The following is a 20085-nucleotide window of genomic DNA, read 5'->3' on the forward strand; positions in this document are numbered from 1 at the left end:
GTATCCTGCATGGGTTTTTCACCAATCACAACACAGCATATCACCCAGTGACGGGAAAACCTGAAAGTCACAGAAATAATTAGTTTAAGTATCTTAAATTCCACCTTGCCCTTGTGTCTAGCTGCAGTACGGGTGATAGGGACTGTTAAATACTAAAAATTACATGCATTTTAGAGGAAAATACAAGTGTTGAAAACATGCTCATATTTCTTTAGATTATATATTTATGTGTGTGTGTGTGTGTGTGTGTGTATAGTACATAAAGTTAAGTGGCTTAATGACAGTAGTATTAACTTTGAAGAAACTGTCACACTGCATACACAAGACACCATTCAGTCCTTATGTGTCACTTACAAGATTTTTTTTATTTGATCAGTTTGCAAAACTTTAGCATTTTGATAGCTTTTTCATGCAAAAATCCCTTCCTGCCCCCATCTGTGGGTGACGAGACATCTGAAAACAACCCATCAGCTTGTCATTTATTCTCTGACCTCCATCAGGGCCAGTGCCAGAGGTAATTAGGCCATGAATCAAAATTGCATCTCTGCAACAGCATCCACAGAAAAACAAGAAGTTGTTATTCTTAATCAATAATGTTTTTCTTAATTTCCTCCCTAGAGTAACTCTTAGTATATCTTAGTGTTTAATTTGATTCAGTAACATTAATTTCATGTTATATTTAGCATTTAGAATTTTTGGTTTAAAATTGTCCTTATGAAGATTAAGTCTGTTGCCCCATGTGGACACCTCAATAAAACATAAAAACCTCCCCACTCCTCATTGCTCGTATAACAGAGTCAGGCACTAAATAGTTTACATATGGAGCACAGAAAATGTACAGCAGCCCTTTTTATAAAATAGTGAACATGGACCAAAGTGATAACACACAATGCAGCCACTCTCCAACATTTTTGATTAATTCAATAGCAGCTTCTGATATGTGTCCAAAAACTTTTCTCTATGATTTTTTTTACCCCCAGCCATACGTTCGGTTTCTATATAAATGTCAACATCAGCCCACAGAAATGACGAATGTTTAGTCATAAATAACAATAATAATAATAATAATTTATTATAATTGTTATCACTATCACTAGTAGTTATTGTTGTAGTTGTAGTAGTCGTAGCAGTAGAAGAAGATGTAGTAGTAGGTAGCAGAAGCAGAGCTTACAAATCCTAAAAGAACATTAAACACTTTTATATTCCATGATAGAAAAAATGAAACTAAAGAGAACATTAATGACATAACTTACAAATAACTGAAAAAAGCCTGACCTTGTTGTGCTGATTGTGGAAAAAGTGACACCGATTAAATCTAATACCCAAACGATGACATCATCCCTAGATGAGGAGGCTGCGTCCTGATTGGACAGTGGCCCCGGCCAATCAGAGAGAACACACATGGGAAGCGTTTAAAAAAGATTCAGAAAAGTGTCTGAAGGTTGTTTAAAAGCCTCTCCATCACGTCTGAACACGGCTGGGGTGAGTTGAAAGGCATAGACCGACGGAGTTGTTGGAGAATTTTCTGTTTGCTTTCTCTGCCTCGAACGGAGAGCTCCTTCTCATTTTTTTAAAACCCTCCTTAACTCCACTGTAAATAGACCAAAAAAGCAGGATGTCAACGCATTTCAGGAGCGGCCCAGCCTTCGGACTAACAGCCGAGATCAAGAGTAAGGTAAGTTTACATTCAGTTGTGCTGTTACGACATTAATCCTGAAACAACTGGAGGACGAAGCTTCTGTGATTCTAAAGACCAGGTCATGGACCAGTGAAGGGAAAGAGTCCTGTCAGTTGGCCTATGTTTACAAGGGCTATAAACACTCTTTATTCTGGAACTGTTTGAATATTTTATCACACGATGGAGCGATGGGGTTACTTGTGTGAGGATGCTATTTTGTGAAATAGTTGTTGGTATATTTCTGTATATTTAAAGAAAAGACCCACAGAGACTTGTTGGACAGATCCTGTTGAGGACAGTTACCTATCTGTGCATGCAGATCCTTTCCTTTCTTCATCTCCATAATGTCATCTCCCATCTTCAGTTAGGCTTATTTTCTTCTTTAAAGTCAAGGTATGAAGCAGGTTGGGATATGTTAACGATTTAGTAGGACACCTGGTTTTGTAACCTATTTTAAAATTGGCGTGGTGTCATGCTGTCTAATAACAGTTACCAAACGAGTAGTGAGAGCCACAAATTGACTTTGACAAAAAATGTCAGAATATTTATTCAATAAGTGTTTATCTTGTAGGTCTGTGCGTGATTTATGTCCTTCATCATTGCCCCCTTGCCAATAGAAAACCAAAGTGATTAAAGATAGGTCTGAGTTGTGATTAAGAGCTTGTACATATTTTAGATCAAGAAGCATGTGAAAGTGTTTTAACTAGGGTATGCCAGAGGTTGTACAATATAAACACAGGTTCCCAAAAAGTCTAGCTGCAGCGTACAATGTAAATGAAACAGAATTGGATTTGTTTAACCAATGTTACCAAGATAGTATATCTAATAGTCAGATTGATAAATTTCTTGTTTAGGCCAAAGGTATCTTCATTCACAGTTTAAGTTTACATACTTTACGCCCAACGTTTTCTTTATCTTTTTCATTGACAAAATAAATGAATATGTAGATGTTAAACATGGAGTAAGTGGGAGAAAAATTCCTCTTATAGTTTCAATTACATTAGTAAAAGTGCTACCGCTGTTAAAAATACTCTAGTAAAGGTGCTGCATTTCCTTAGGCAGACTAAATATTGGCAGTTATTTGAACCAAATCAGTACTATGTTGTTTTAAGATATATGACTAATGAATGAATAATGAATAGTAATGAATTAATTCACACTAAGGTCCTTTTAATTGAAATAATTTGTCTATCTTTAAAATAATTACGGATAAGTGATGCAGTGCAGTGGGATGCAACACACCTCTCTGATAATGTTGAAAAGTAGATGCTGCAATTCTAAATAATTAAGTAGAAAACATCAAATAACTTAAGTGACTGAGCTTTGTTATATTCTATACACACACAGTAAAGCATTATCACACACATCATATTGCCAAGTGTTTAAGTTGAGACCATCCTGACAGAAAGTGTTGTTATGGTTCTTAACAAAAATGTTTTGCCCATAGTTTTTTTTTAGCCTTAGCTGCTTCTTTCATGACAGTAGTGGCTGTTCATAGTGGGATGAGTCAGAGCTGCGACAGTCAGAAAGGTCAGCCAGTGATTGTTCCCAGATCCTCATCATCATTGTCCTGGGAGATATTACTTCTTCTCTGTATAGTGCTATCTCTCATCACAGCTTTGACCTCATACTGAGCTGTACTGCACCCCATGAAACCCACATTCCTTTCATTACTGCTATTCAGCTGTCAGCAGAGTCTTAGGTAAAACTGGAGCTTGGCTGGCTGTTATTTACCATCTGTAGAACATTGCCTTGTTGATTATGTATACAGGGGCTTGTTGAAGATACACACTGCCCTTTCCTGTAGAAAGAATATTTTTATTTTAGCCGCAAGGCTTTATGGGTCATTCAGGGATGCTTACGTTCCAGCAGCATGACCTCAGAAAGCTGCAGAGATGCAGTACAACGACTGACAGGTACATGAGCATTGTCTTTGGCCTTTTAAGGAGTGACTGGGCTCTGAATGTGAACTTGAGAAAGTGTCCTTACTCTAAACAGTTTACAATGGAGTCACAAATGACAAAACAGTGTCTGAAGAGAACACAGGCGGACAGAGGATAGATGGTGCAGACAACGGCAGCAGCTCCCACTGTGGATACATGTCACACTGCATGAGGATACATTACAAAGAAATTATGTTAGTGGCAATATTTCTTTTTGTGTGTATGCAAAGATATCCGCTACTACTAACAAACAGCTCGAACACAATTTTTGCCCCCTGGGGGTTTACCTTGCAGGCAATATAGAGTGTTGCAAATGATCTAATGAGGTTCTGCACATGGAGTGATGTGTGAATCTTAGTTCATTTATCAGAATAAATAGCACACTGTTTCTCATACATACAGCTGAAATTGAAATACAAAAGCAAACCAAGGCTCAAATGAATACTATCAGGGGATTTTCACCCACAGTCTAATTTGTTAGGTTATGCTCACTAATGTTAGCTTTTATTGTCTTTAGACATCTTTTCTTGAACTGACACACTGCTGAGTCATTAAATGGCTTTATGCCATTTTCTCTGAGTGCTAATCGGTTATTTTTGCATAGGTGATATTCTTTGGCATAGGTGATATTCTTCTTTAAGCAGGGTGACATGCTGGGTAATGTTAAACAAGTTAAATGATAAATGGTGCCTATACATTGATTCATCAGTACAAGAATGCAATTTTTGATAGGATATCATTGGGGCCTTTGCTTGACATGATTTTTAATTTGTATTTTTTTCCATGTCAGCACTGGAAGAGGAAATAAAACACTTTCACACTCTAGCCTAATTCAACTCACTCAAAAGTTTCTCTGCTCCAGCCTTACTTGGTCTGCTATCACCAGTATCCTCTGGTGGCTAATGCCAGCTTGTTTAAGCTTTTTGATTTCTTATAAGCCCAAGATTCTTGTGCTCAGGATAAGTGTTCAGTGACTAGACCCCTAATCTCAACTGTGCCACATGCACCACTGGTAAGTCACACAAGCTACTATGGCCCCTAGTTGCCACAGCATCACAGCCTCCAACAGACCAAGGCTCTGTAACTAAACAGTAGTGACAACACTGATGCTACCCACATGGCCCCCTACAGGCCCCCCATCCAAACTATGTAGACTGAAGGGCATCAAGAGCTGGTACATCCCTGGGGCTAATTAATACTGTGTAAATCATCGGAGTGTCTTTACTGTTTGTGGCCAGACTGGCTGTAATTGGGAGAAGTACATACTTTCTTAAAATTAAGGATAAAAGTTCTTCCTTCACAATAGTTCATTTGACGGATTTGGTTGTGAGTTCAAAGCACAAGTTATAGTAAGGTTTGAAAGGAAGATCAGTAACTCTTAAAAGACCATCAGTCTTCATCAAAGAGCATCCCTACTTTTTAAAGTTCATAATTGAACCAGCTCTGACTGTGATCCTGAGCTCTACGATGAGAAAAGTAACACAACTTGCTCAATCTTCTGAACATAACGTTGTAGACCTGCCGAACTTGACCTGTCTTTATCAGATGTGTTGTGCTCAAACGCTCAGCTCTCTGTAAAAGGGCAGATTCTGGAAAACTAGAGGGAGAGAGGCAAAGAGAGTAAATGAGAAATCTGAGCTGGGCCAATGAGAGAGAGAGAGCAGAAAAGACGGAGGGAGGAGTGTCTTTGAGAACTGTTTCTCCCAAGTTTGGTGTGATGGTCTGTGAGCTACACTGTCCCTGCTACTTTGAAATACGTGTTTGTATTGGCTGCTGATCCCAGACTGAGAAGACTTATCTGCAGAACATTCAGGAAAAGGGGGCTGTTTGTGTGTGTGGGTGTGTGTGTGTGTAGGGTGCGTGTGTGTGTGTGGGGGGGGGCAGCCTAAAACCCTTTAGCTGGAATTCAAAGTATTAGGGGCAATGTGTTTGTGCCAATAAGGAAATACATGGAGAAAAGACAAAGGCCAAGTGTTTTTCTGCATGCAGGAATGTCCAGGGCTTTTTAATTTAAATTCTCTTCCTGTTCTCTTCATGTCCCTCATCTCAAATTCTTTGTAATTATTTTTAAGGCAAAACGGTTATGAGAAAAGAATAGGTGAATTCAGAGTTATTGTGGTTACTGAAGAACCTTACATCATACACAAAACATTGTATTTAAATGAATTAGACATGTGTACGTACCTCGAAGTTCAAGCATTGTATATTATTTTACATTATGCTGTCTTAAGTACAATTTCACCATCTCTCATTGAACCTGACTGCAGGGGGGAATTAACATGAATTATGGGTTTTGTAATTTACTTATACATTAAAAGGCTTATTCCCTGGAAACAATAGTGCCATTCCTTGTATATGGGGGAAACATTGTTTTATTAATTATATTAACCTTTTAATCATCTATTACAGCAAAGGTCTTTCTGTGATCACACCAGAAGTGCTTTTGTATTTTCATAACATGAAAAAATAATATGGTGAATACAATGTTTAAAAAGAAAATAAACATTTAAGGCTTGTTTTTTTTTAAAGGACATAAATCTATTTTTCTCTAATGAAAAAATTGGCATGTCATTCCTAGAAACATTTTGGTGATCATGTAGACATATGGATAAGAAAAACTGTATGTATATTTTATTGATGAATTGCTGTATTGCATTCAAGTTTGATAAGCTAAAGTAACAATTTTATGTTTCTCTTTGCTCTCACATCAGCTTGCTGGGAAATATGACCCCCAGAAAGAAGAGGAGCTGAGAATGTGGATTGAGGAAGTAACTGGGAAAAGGATTGGGGACAACTTCATGGAGAGTCTGAAAGATGGAGTCCTGTTGTGCCAGTGAGTGTTTGGTTATGAAGAACAACTTTGTAGTTTTTACTGTGTTTGAAATATTGATGTGTTTGGAATTTCTTGTCTGTTTCTTTGTAGACTCATTAATGTTCTCCAGCCAGGTTCTGTTAGAAAGATCAACAACTCGAGTCAAAACTGGCACCAGGTAATTCTTCTTTGGACAAAGGAATGGATCACTTTTGGGTATGATAAGGCCCTTAACTAATATTCCATGTTACACACTTTCAAATGAATGCACAGCAGGTGAACCGTTCAGTTATAAACTGAACATTTGGAAAATAGCCCTACCCTCAATATTCAGCAGTCATCATTAGTTATATTTATTTGCAATTGCTTAATTCTGATTTATTGTTATAGCTTCAAGGCTGTAACCTATTATTATAGCTTTAGTTTGACACCTCAGAAAAATATAACTGCTTTCAAGTAGAAAACATTTAAATGAAGTGAACAATAACCCTTTCATGTATGAATGCTTGGCAGCTGCTAGTAACTGGTTAGAATTTGACTGTCTCTGGTTCAAAGTGGGACTGAACAATTTGGCAAAATAATATAATTGCCATTTATCTTTTCCCCCAATATTGTGATTGCAATTTAAAGGTGGAGTGTGTAAAAATTGGGGAATATTAGCAATATCTAACAGTCAGATTCTAGATTGCTATGCCCACCTCTGGTTTGTAATTGTGGCAACCAGTGGAATTTTTAAAAATCGGTTTCTTTAATTTGGTCCCTTCTGTGGTACTGTAGAAAAATTTAAGATGCAAATATCAAAGATGGCTGAGACCATGAAAAGGGCTCTCCCTGTGTATGAATAAAAGATTTATTCTAAGTAAAGAAAAAAATTTAAAAAGTTTCATTTTCTCCTTGTCCATTTTTTTCCTCAGCTGGAAAACATTGGGAATTTTGTTCGTGCCATCACAGAATATGGCCTAAAGCCACATGACATCTTTGAGGCCAATGATCTGTTTGAGAATGTCAACCACACTCAGGTCCAGTGCACACTCATTGCTCTGGCTGGAATGGTGAGGGCAGATTTATACACACACATACTGAAACACACATTTGTGCTTTACTCAAAAGTACTGACTGGGGCAATCTGGTGGAATCCAAAAAATTGGAGAAACTTGCAATTGTGTTTTTTCTACCATGAGCACTGACAATGTAAATAAATGTACTGTAAAACATTTGTTGTAGCCTGTGCATGTTCTTTTAGTTGTATGAACTAAGACAACAACAGCTGATGTAAATCAATATGGGTATGAATAATACACTTTCATCACCACCCTTTTCCCCTCTTGCTGTCAATTCTCTCTTAGGCCAAGTCCAAAGGTTTTCACTCTAAGTACGACTTAGGTGTGAAGTATTGTGAGAAACAGCAGCGTCACTTTGCTCCAGAGAAGCTCAGGGAGGGACGCAACTACATAGGACTGCAGGTCAGAGCAGAACTAACAAAAAACTGTTAGCTCCTTGGTTGATGCCTTCATATGAGACTCTTTAAAGATGTTGTGCCGACACTTCCCTGTGGACTTTTGTTATAGCTGTTGCCTGCTGAACTCAATGCTGATTAAAACTTCTTTCACCTGCCCTCTGGGTTCTTGATTATGAATAAAATTACAGCTGTTCTGAATACGGCTTTTATTTTAGTATACTGAATGTATAAATGAACCAAATCTATGTCCTAAACTATCTGGACGTGGTATTTAAGTCATGTAATTCACACTTCTTTACTCTGTCTCAAGATGGGCACCAACAAGCTTGCCAGCCAAAAGGGCATGACCTCTTACGGCACACGACGCCATCTGTATGATGCAAAGATGGCCATGGACAACCCCTTAGACCAATCAACTATCAGCCTACAAATGGGCACCAACAAGGGAGCCAGCCAGGTGAGGAAGCTCTTTACACACTTTTCTCTGTGTTGGTTACATATGTTATAAATAGGATTAATTGGTGAAAAGAAAGATATAATTTTATTGATATGAAAAAGCATGCAATTTGAAATAAATGCTTAAAACAAAAGTTAAATAAATTTGTTCAACCAGTTTTGTTGAAAGACACAAGTTTATAATCAAGCATCAACCTTCCCCCCTTGGAAGTTTCCGTTCCAAAGAGGGAACATGCCCCCAGGGCCATAACTAGGCTCAATGATGGATTTAAATACAAATAAGGAACAAGATACTCTGTATCTTAAATGAAGAATCTTTTCTCAAATGAGCAGTTTTTCATTGGATTTGCAGCCTTTTCTTTGATGTTAATCCAGCATATGTTTATGTCAACATAATATGAAGATTGTAAAGTCATTAACCCCTCATCTGGCGTTCTTCCTCCAGGCTGGCATGACAGCCCCAGGAACAAGGAGGCACATATTTGACAAGAAGCTAGAGCTGGATAGTTTTGACACCAGCACCATCTCTCTGCAGATGGGCACCAACAAAGTGGCCTCGCAGCAGGGTATGACCACTTATGGCCTGCCCCGCCAAGTTTTTGACAACAAGTACTGCACCAACCCCACTGAGACCTACTACAACAATGGAAGTGAGGCTGAGTTTGATGGCTACAATCAGTACTCTGACTAACAACATGGATTGCCTTCAGACAACCAAACATAACTGTCTTTGTGACGAGCAGACCATCCAGACTGTTATTTAACACTGATTTATGTCACTGACGTCTTCTAGCTTTTACTCCCTAAATGTTTGTTTCTCCACAGCTAAGAGGGGAAAGTGTTTGACATTTCTTTGAAGATTTCATGCAGTGGCCAATGTTGGTATAAAATTACTGACAAATTGTGTAACAGCTAAAAAGAGCAAAAAACTTCAATGTTTTCCTGCCCTATCTAAAGCTTTTTCCCCCTCTTTTTCTTTTTTTAACAGCTTTTTATACCTGAGATATGACTTTTGTTTTTTACCCCAAGCCTTACATCACTATCTTTCTAATTCAGCCTGAACATTTATAAAATAGAATTTAAAGATTCCCTAAAAGGTCACGAGTAGGTTGGTGTTATTGAACTTTGGCCCAGTTGGAACGGTTTCTGTTCACATTAGGGCCCTAGGATTTCACTGAATTTTCTGATACACAGACTGACCGTGGCAGACAATGCAGGAGGACCTGTAGCTTTGAGCAGACGTTGCCTTGTTTTCTTTATGTGAGCACATGTGTTGGCATATTTTTCATCTTCACAAGCCTGCCAAATTATTCATTACATCATCACAATACTGGACAAGTTACATGTCCTGTGCAGCACAACTCTTGTTTAGAGAACAAAAGTTTCAAGATAAAGTAGATTCCTGTCAGACATTTCTTTATGAAGGTTAAGTGTTGGTGTTTAAGATAGATTTAAAATAGGGTTAACATGGTCCTTCTTAGGCTTTGTCCTGTATTGCACCTTTTGGAAATGTTTCCACTTCCCACTTGGTGAACTTTGCCTTTGTGCTGTTGCTGCACTCAATCCACCTTCAACTTGTGTGCAGTAAACAATAGTGGAATGTAACTCAGATATTGTAGTTATCTCTGGGGTACTCGAGTATTTCCATTAAATGACACTTTTTTTCAGCACTGCTATTCAGATGGTAATGTGCAACTCTAAATCCACCCATTTAGATTATATATAGCAATTAAGATTTTACAAACTTTTTATACAAGATTTCTGAAAGTCTAGATATAACAGTACAGTGCAGCAATTAGCAGATTTTTTGTAATGTTTTTACTTTTAAAAATTTGAGGATATTTTACCAGTATACCTACATTTAAGTAGAGCCTAAAATGCAAGAGTTCTGTAGGCCTGTCTCACTTACGTTGGTGTCCATCCACCCATCAGTCATGGCAATATGTAAGGAGACCCTTGCTTTATGAATCTTCCCAAATAAGAAATGAGGTTCTTGTTTTGGAATTTGTGTCATACTTTTAACCCACCGAATGTCTCGAATGTTTTTCTATGTAAAATCAGGCTTTATTAGCTATCACATGATTTCCTTTCAACACATCATGAATAATGAATGAACATGAACGATAATATGAACTGAGGGGACTCAGATGGTTTAGATTCACTGGCTTTGAATTACTGCTTGTTGTTGAGGATGTGTTGAAAGGGTCTATAAATGATAGCTCATCTACTTTTCTTTTTTATTCAGCCACCAAGGTTTCATGGTCATGATTTAGGAATAGCAGCAGTGTACAATCTAGTGAGGGAAGTGTATGTGTACATTAACAAAATGGTAATCAATAAAACATCTTGTGATATTATTCACATGAATGAAGAGAGATATTTTTTAAAGAGTTTATTTATGGTTTCTTCCCTGTGATATACAAAATGACCACAATGTTGAGTAACTGTATGGATAGATTTAATCTTTATGTTTTAGCTGCATTTAACAGTGTTTACACTTTAAATCTTTGCAAATCCCTTAATTTCCCCAGCCCTAAATGCATTTCACATGACATTTGTGCAATAAAACAACTAAAAAATGATGCTGGTTCAGTTTTTCCTTACAAGGTTATAACTCTTACAAAAAAGCAGTGGATGAAGAACTACATGGCACATAGGAGCAGTGTTACAAAAAACGACACGATTGTGTTTTAAATACCTAACTGGACAAGCAAACAGGAACAACAAAACAATGATTTGCAGTTAAAAATGTCATCAGTTGTTTCAGTGCAGGGTTGGAAAGTAAAGATGACAAAAGTGGCATGTTTCTTTCAAACTCAACTAAATGCAACTCATCCTAATAACTTAAACATATTCACGTCTTCTTCATTCTAAATCACAAAAAGATAATGATAGAGGACATGGAATGTTTGAAATGTGTGGAAATATTGAAGAGATTATACTTTCAAATAAACAAAATTGCAAGTTATTTCAAAAAGTCAAGAAAAGCATCTTTTCATTAAGAAGATAACAGTAACTGTGATGCAGACAAAACATGGCAACTCTCTGGCCCAGCCAGAAAATGTGTCATGCTCAACATGCCACACCAAAGCACATTAAAACTAAGCTTTATCAGTACGATGTCATGATTCTATCAATTGCAATGTTTTTCCTGCAGTGTGCAAGCTTAACAGGACCTATTTTATGGAAAAATCATGCGTCAGAAGTTAAAATGTAAAACAGACAGGAGCGAGTGATGGTGAGTCACAGGAAAACATGGTTATTGATTGGCCGCTTCACAGGCATCAATCCAATCACTATAGACATCCACTGGCTCAGACAAATCTGTTTAAAAAGGTCAAGGTCTTCTTAAATAAAAAAGACAGATATAAGCACAAAAAGGAGAAAAAAAAGGTTACAGTAACACCCCCCTTTTTAACCATCTCATATGCTTCAGGTTTACCAAAAAAAAAACAAACAAACAAACAATTAAAAATGTTTAAAATGTGCATTATTAAGCTGGTGGATTCATATCAAAGACAGATTTCTGATTCTCTAGCTCTTGGCACGCATTTTTACTTTTTTTTTTTTTTGCAAGATTTGGAAATACTTTTTTCTCACATTGCCCAACGAGGTGGCACCATATATATTTGTGTGTGTGTGTGTAATTTTCTTAAAAGGATACAGGTTATTGGAGTCTGGAACTCCTCCAAGCACACACTACATGATATAATTCCTGTGTTGCGAGTTCGTTCCCTGGAGAAGAAAGAAAATATTGTTTTCAAAATTGCTCTAAAATACATTTACTTCTGATTATTCTGCATTTTGACTTTCTTACATTTTGACATCACAAGACTTTTCATGGTTACAGAATGGGCAAGTGAACTGGACGTCCAGGTTACCAGTCATTTTCTTCTTAGGAGGTGGCTTTCTTTTCGACTTTCTCCGCCCCATTGTTAATGTTGTATATCTGCAAAAAATAAGGAAAAACAGCACTTTCATAACAGTTTAAATCTTGTTTATATCTTTGAGTGGCAGTAGGAGTTTCTCACAGTCAGATTTGTATGCATGTTTATGTATCTGCACAGGTCTAAATGATAAGTTTTTCGCCGAGCATTGAAACAATAATTTTATAACTTCACAGCATAAACTGCCTTAGGTCAACAACTGATAATTAAAACGCGAGTATGTAGAGGATATTTTTTTGTAATTCGATTGCTCATGGCTTGCTTTCAAACAAGTCGTAAACAGGGAAAACATTAAGCAAAACCAACATATTTCTTAGATAACATTACACCCTTTCTCTCCTCGGGGATGGTTGTCAATGCTGCCTTCGAAATAGCAAGTGTTTCATCACAATCACACAGAGTCAGCTACTAAAATCTTACTGAAATCTAATTAGAAAACAGGCACCCGGGCGCCAAAAAGCTACTGCCACTCGCTAACATGCTAACTCGCTAACAGTTCTTGCCATAGACTGTACAAAAGAATAGGTGCTAGCCTGATGCTACGAGAACGCGTTCAACTGGACAAATATCTAATGATGACTACTTAGATATCAATAGAACAAAAGCGAAGTGCATGTTACATCCCATGAAAAGCTGCATATTATTTCACATGTATGATTTGAGATTACACTTATCTGACTTACCAGTGAGATGTTTTAGTATCGCTCGATGCTTTGTGTTCAACTCAATCCGGTGGTTAGGCTTGTCTACGGCCGCATTTGATTTGTTGGTTGAATTTTTTTCTGATCTGCGATTGGCTAAATTTTGAGAGTGACAGCCATAGACTCCAATAGCATAGCTCGAATCTTTTGAATAAAACGCCCCATTTAAGATGTTGCAGGAACACGTCAAGATCAAAACAGAAACGTTTAGTGGCGTCTGTCAGTCTTGAAAATACAACAAAAAAGCGGGGTTTCAAGGAAAACGTTTGGAGGATGTGTAGATATTAACATGGGCGTCATGGGGTGACAAACATGACGAATTTTAAGGGGCTGTGACTTACCCTAACCCTACCCATGGCATAAGGAAGAACTGATTAGATTTTTGGAGTGATCCGGGTGATCTGGATCCAGGAATTTTTGACAGGATTCTTTACTTTAATGAAATAGGGCTAATGGCGGAGATCTGCGCTCTCCGAGTGCTTTTCTAGTTTACTTAATTAGTTATTAATAATATAATATAATATAATATAATATATAAAAAATAATTATTTTAAGTTATTACTTTTTAAAATTTTTAGTTGAACTTTAAGAAATGTCTGATATCTAAAATACATTTCACAATATGCAAATGGCAGAAATCATTGCGTGAAGCAATGACAAAAATGGCCATACTAGGCCATGGACACTTAAGAGGCCACCTGGAAGTAAGAAAAGTAATTAACTCTTAACATCTATTGACCTCTTTTGAAAGATGGTGGGTTGAGAATGAGATCATGAAATTAAAGGCCACTTCAAGTCAACAATAAAGACATTTTAATCACTTTCAGTTTTTCAGGCTCTTTGCAATAGTTATGCAAAGGTAATCGTTGTTGTTATAGGGGGATTCGGCAGCGAGTAAATGATCTAACTTTAAAAACAGTTGCTTAAAGAAGAGGCAAAAACAACTGTAGAGATTAGTAATGGATTCAAAATCACTAGACCTCACATCAGACAATATTGTCCTAAGTCAGTTTTTAAATGGACAATCACTTTCATTACTTTGTGACTACTTACCCGCTCACTTAAACGATGTCATGTTATATCTAAACCGTTTATAGTCATTTTCATTTTCATTGCATTGCATCCACACTACTGTATACAGTATATTAACTGGAATGTTGATTAGTATGCACTGTCCCTGTAAAATAAATGCATCAGTTAACCGGTACTTATTACAATTAGCAATTACTTAGAAAGCCAATCTATGACACAAGAAAAGAGCTGCAAGCAACTTCATTCATTTCACAACCTTACAGTCCCGGAAAAAAAAAATCAGCATGAAGTACTGAAAATCGAGCTTTAACTTAAGGGAAAAAAAAGACCGGATATGTTAGCGTACGTATGCCTTCATTACATTCCTAAAAATGCAAGATGAGTAACGTTTTTCAGTTCAACCTTCCAAGTTCACCATTCATCTGAGTTCTGGGGGCGCACAGCTGGCGCATTCAGGCACAGCACTGCTTACCAACAGATAACTTAGCCTTACAAATAACTTCTGGGTCTATACTGTTGTAATAACAGAGTTGTATTTGTTATAAAAGAGGGCTAAAACTCCACAAGCCCCAAACATATAAAGAAAACGCTTTTCTGTAAGTTTGGTCGTTGAAAGTGTAAAAAGATGACCAGTCATAAAATAGCCTACTAATGATATTGCGCCCACAGAAAGTGGCCACACAGATCCACAGCCTAAAAACCTATAGAACCGTTTTACAGTAATACATGTTAACGGTAAGTGGGTTTCAAAATTCATATAGCAAAAGTTTGACTATCTGACTATAACCGCTATGACAACTGAAATAAAAGAAAGACATCTTAACAAGCAACTTTTAAGGCACTACTTATTCCATGTGACCTCGAGGGGCGGGGCTTTTTGTCACAATAATATAATGGTATAGGAAGTGGCTCTCCTGAACCTTTGACCACACTTAGGTTGATCAGCTGCACTTGAAATTTCTAACCAGGAGCAACAAAAAAGACAGCAAGGTAAGAACAGTCATATGCAACGTCCATTTAGGAGACATATGTAAATAAAGCCAGTATCGAGACGACATACAACTTGCACGGCTGTCCTCTCCCTCACAAGCTAAAGCGTGTTAGCTATCAGTTATAAGCGGAACACTGTTTAAATCAGAAGCGAAAGATAAACTGTTGTCCTCCTCTGATCACTACCTCTCGATAAGTTGGTGCGATCGGTTAGATTTTTGTCAAAAAGCTCAAACTCTCCCTGTGATGCTGTGTTACCTTAAAATTATAGTAGCAATACTGACATCATTAAGACAGCCATTTCCTTGCACATGCAGAGCAGCAAAAATACAAATAAGATACAAAAATAATGCGTAAATGTTGGCAGATATGGTTAAGCTATATAGTTGTGACACATATCACACAAGTAAAACAAGTCCGAGTTGTAAGACAATAATAATAATAATAATAATAATAATAATAATAATACCTTGGACTTAAATAGCGCCTTCCATGAGACCCAAGGTCGCTTTACAGAAGAGTGGAGACGACCCAAAAGATAAACACTAAATTGAGTCTAAGTAGGGGCTGGTTTAGGAGAGACTGTAAGTTGACAAATATATGTATCGAGAGCATATCATATTCAAACAGACCATGCATCATATTAAACCTACCCACCATCAAGATTGACCAGACCACATGTCAGTTTTAATGCAAGTAAAGTGTGTAAAGATATGTTTCGTCATAGGTTGATACCATGGTGACAGAGGGGGAGCCCACAGACTTGTTGAAAGTGCTACACCTTCTAGCACTGTCTTTCTCCTGGGGCATGCAGGTCTGGGTTTCCTTCATAGCAGGTATGAGGCACACAAACAGGAAAGTCATGGGTACATTTCAAGTAGTTTAGTTTCTATTACATGCTCTTACTTCTGCCATCATTTATGCTCTTTTGTACATGCTTTGTCTTTCAGGTTTTGCATTGGTTTGGCAGGTTACTCTGCACACCTTTGGCCTGGTACAGAGCAAGCTTTTCCCTGTATACTTCTATTGTCTGATGGGGAGTAGTGCTGCCAGCCTTGCTCTGTATGCTGTGTATCACCCCAGAGAGCTGCTGGACTGGCATGAAAGTTTACAGGTGAAACATCCTGCCTGAGTACAGTATTTACAATTACAAAATAACAAATAAATTCTCAGAATTTTGTCATCCAGTGAGGTATCTTCTTTTGTCTTTCAGATGGCTTTGTATTTTGTAGCATTAGTCATGGCCAGTCTAAACGCCTGCTGGTTTGGCCCAGCAGCCACTGAAGTGATGTTTCAAATGAGGGAGGTGGAGAAGGAACATGGATTGGGGAACCAGATTGGCCTTGGCAGCCAGAGAGAGGAGTATGCTAAGCTCAAAGAGCAGGACCCCAAGTACAGAGCTTACAAGAGCACATTTGGTCGCTACCATGGGCTTTCTAACCTCTGTAATCTGATCGGATTTATCTGCACCACAACCAACTTAATCTACACTGCTTTAAATCTATCCACTATTTAGAGAAGAATAGACATAATTATGGAAAAAGAATAGGTTTTTGTTTATTCAGTATTTAATGAAATGCGGCAAAGTCATTAAGGTTTGATTAAATAGTACTAGTTTAGTACCTCCATAAAATAACACTATGTGACATCATGAAAGTGCAAAATAAAGATATTGCATCATATTTGTAACAGCTGTGAATTTTCAGTTTTAGTGCTCTGATGAAGGGGGATGCTTTTGTTGTTAATTGGTATTTAAAAAACTAGACTTTTATGTCACAAGCCCTTTTCATCTTGTCAATTTTTGTCCAACTGACACTTTTAAAAGAAGATTGTTTTGGTATTTGTAAAGTTTTCTAAAGAAAAAATTGCTTATCAAGTGGAATTTCTATTAAAACTCTATTCTAAATCACACAAGTCCTGTGAGGAGTTGGTTGGTTATGAAACAGACCGAAGTTAATTTATGAAATATAAAAGTTAACATGACCATAGTCTTCTCTTTTATTGCCTCAAATGACTGCTTGGGTCTCAGATAAGGTGACTTACCGCTCACAAAAGAAGTAGCCCTTTTTAATGTCCAGAAAAGCAATTCACATTGACTTTATTGTTTGACTGTCAAATGAAAGCAGAACAAGATTGGCAAGGACAAGATACGAGAACACGTTTTGTGTTTATGTATAGGACACGATCAGGAAAAAGATAAGACATCAGGTGTGTCACCAATATTGACACAAATGGAAAGTTCCTCACGAGTGTTTTAAGTAAAATTTATTCAGAAAACTTGGCATGCTGTCATGCAATGTGATATTATCCCCAGTAGAGGGTGATGTTTGGAAAAATTCAGGTAAAGTTCTAGGTCTGTTGTTGGGCATGGCAAAGTATACTGCAGGTTCTTGTAAGATATTGTTGCATCTTTTAAGTACATTTTATCATTCAGAGTAAAACAATTCTTTGTACATCTATTTGATAAAACTGTGAGTAATGTGTTCATCAAAAGTTTCAAACATCTAGTCTAATTTGCAAAAATATATTTATAGAAACATTTTAATTTTGTCTAAAATACATGCAAATATTTTCAGCGACTGAGCTGACAGTTATAGAATTACCTGCTTCTGTGTTAAACTACACCTTTTTGTGTCCTTGTTTCTTTTTTATTCTTTACTCATTAATATAACTTTTTCATCGGTTTGGAAACTGAAAACTGCTCTACATTGTCGACTTAACCCAGACCAAGCAGACAGGGCCTGCATTTGAAACAGGGATGTTTTAATTTAGTTAACTGTGACGCACATCAGGTTTGGATGCAGAAACAGTGTTGTGCTGGCAAGCCCAAGGCTGACAGAGGCCCTATACTTGTAAGAGCTTCAACATTAGTACTAATGGGTTATAATATCTTTATTACCTCCACCAAGGAGATTATGTGATCAGCAGGTTTTGTTAGTTAGTTTGTTAGCAACATAACTCAAAAAGTTATGGACGGTCTGCGCTCTCCAAGTGCTTTTCTAGTTTAATCTAAAAAGCAGGGACAGAAAAGAAGAGGTTTTCCTAGATGCAATTAATGCTAAAGCCTGTTATTTAGAGGGACTGCTGAGTCAACATTCACACTACTGTTATCCAGTACTTTATTATGTAATGTGAATGCATTGTCAGTTCATTTTCACCTCATTATTAATACTCTTAACTCCTGGGAACTCGTGTGGATGGCCTTTCTGTCTGTCTCTACAGTAAACTTAACTCATGTTTCATTCATGGCTGGAAAGTCAAACTGCTCTGTTCATTGTTTATATAAATATGAGCCTGTTTAGGCACAAAACTGATGTCAGCTCACATAGACTGATCCGCTGCAGACACTGCAGTCTGATTGTCTCTCACTCTCTCTGGGCAGAAGCAGATCAGCTGTCCCTCCACCGCACATCTAACATATTTCAAAGTAGGCCTTTAAGTTAAATGAACAGATAAATCAAAGTTGCTTTCTTATGGAGTTCTCCAGGTAGCAAAACTGGGCTTCTCAAAACTGGGGTACTGACATACTCTGGCTTCTGAAAACGGATACATGGACAAACAGAAACCAAGTTGCTTAAGTCCACATAAACTAAATAGTCAGTGACATCATCCATTGGCCCCCGAAGAAGGCTTTAAAAGCCAAGCAATGCGGGTGCTGTTTTGGAAATGGTGTCTCAAACAAGCTAGTAATCAAACTAGAAAAAGACAACAATGTGGAGCTGTGGTGGGCTTTAAAAAATATACACCCCATCTCCATCTTATTAAGATCAATCTTATTTACCTCAGTGTCATTATTAGCATTGTCAACACAAGTTCATGTAGCTGTTGTAACGGCTTTAACACCAGAACCACCAGAACCTTTTTATACCTAAACCAGCCGCCATTTAAGGGTTACCCATTACTAGAGAGTATTAATTTTCATGATAGCACTGTTCAACAGCAATTTTTAACCAGACACAAAGAACAGCTCATTAACCATAGAAAGAGAACCAGACAACTGTCAGAAAATGACCCATCACATCTAAAATACTCTTACGGCCAATCACTCTGTCCTGAAACCTCCTCCGTTCTTTTCAGTCAAGCGTTTAGCTTATCTATTTACATTTCACACTCACTTATGTCCTTTTAACTGGCAGTATACACGTTGAAGGTCATATGTCAGCAAATCATATAGCATTTGTAGCTAGTGCATTTCTGATTACAAGTTGTTTAATCATTAGGCCAGTCTGTCTGTAAAGCAGTGCTTAATCTTTTCTCTGATTTCTGTATTTTTAGTAGGGTTTCCACAGTTTTCACAGGTCAGCTATTTTACTCTCTAACTTTTATGCCACATTTACTCTCCCATCCAAAAGTAAAGGAACAGTGAGGCCATCTCCTTTATTTTTGCTGTAGACTGAAAACATTTGGGGTTGGCATTAGAATATGAATATGAGGCAAGAGATCAACATTTCAGCTTTTGTTTCCAGGTATTTACATCTGGATCTGATACATGATTTTAAAGATAGCACCATTTGTTTAAACCCACCCATTTTTCATGTTGAGCAAAAGTATTGGAACATGTGACTGACTGGTGTGTTTTGTTGCCCAGGTGTGTCCTATTACCGTGATTACTCAAACAATAAATAGCGCTGAGAACGCTCAGTTTTAGATTTGGGTTTTGCCTGTGCAGACTGTATTTATAGTTAGAGGTGTAACCAATATGAAAACCAGAGAGCTGTCTATGGGTGAAAAACAAGCGATTGTGAAGCTGAAAGAAGATGGGAAATTAATCAGAGCCATTGCACAAACATTGGTCATAGCCAGTGCAAGCATCTGAAATGTCCTGAAGAAGAAAGAAACCACTGGTGTACTCAATAACAGACGTCAGACGGGTAGACCAAGGAAAACAGCAGCAGTTGATGACAGAAAAATTGTGAGAGCTGTAAAGAAAGACCCTAAAACAACTGTTAGTGACATCAGCAACTACCTCCAGAGGGCAGGAGTGAAGGTATCACCATCTACTGTTCGCAGAAGACTTCATGAACAAGCGTACAGAAGCTACACCAGAAGATGCAAACCACTCATTAG

General features: G+C 37.5%; 2 protein-coding genes across 2 annotated transcripts; both read left to right on the forward strand.

Moving 5' to 3' along the window:
- The first annotated feature begins 1407 nt into the window (after positions 1-1407).
- Positions 1408-10930, forward strand: cnn1b (calponin 1, basic, smooth muscle, b). Its single transcript, XM_041817132.1, has 8 exons — positions 1408-1482; positions 1602-1675; positions 6333-6454; positions 6545-6611; positions 7348-7485; positions 7780-7896; positions 8203-8349; positions 8794-10930. The coding sequence occupies exons 2-8, from the start codon at positions 1616-1618 to the stop codon at positions 9037-9039; spliced, it is 897 nt and encodes a 298-aa protein (XP_041673066.1). The 5' UTR covers positions 1408-1482; positions 1602-1615; the 3' UTR covers positions 9040-10930.
- Positions 10931-14984: 4054 nt separating this feature from the next.
- Positions 14985-17404, forward strand: tmem205 (transmembrane protein 205). The gene is made up of 4 exons (XM_041816917.1): positions 14985-15018; positions 15746-15854; positions 15969-16132; positions 16232-17404. Exons 2-4 carry the CDS (start codon positions 15755-15757, stop codon positions 16532-16534), a joined length of 567 nt encoding a protein of 188 aa, XP_041672851.1. The 5' UTR covers positions 14985-15018; positions 15746-15754; the 3' UTR covers positions 16535-17404.
- The last annotated feature ends 2681 nt before the right edge of the window (positions 17405-20085 follow it).

Source organism: Cheilinus undulatus, linkage group 21, assembly GCF_018320785.1.
Source record: "Cheilinus undulatus linkage group 21, ASM1832078v1, whole genome shotgun sequence".
In the NCBI taxonomy this organism is placed as follows: Eukaryota; Metazoa; Chordata; class Actinopteri; order Labriformes; family Labridae; genus Cheilinus; species Cheilinus undulatus.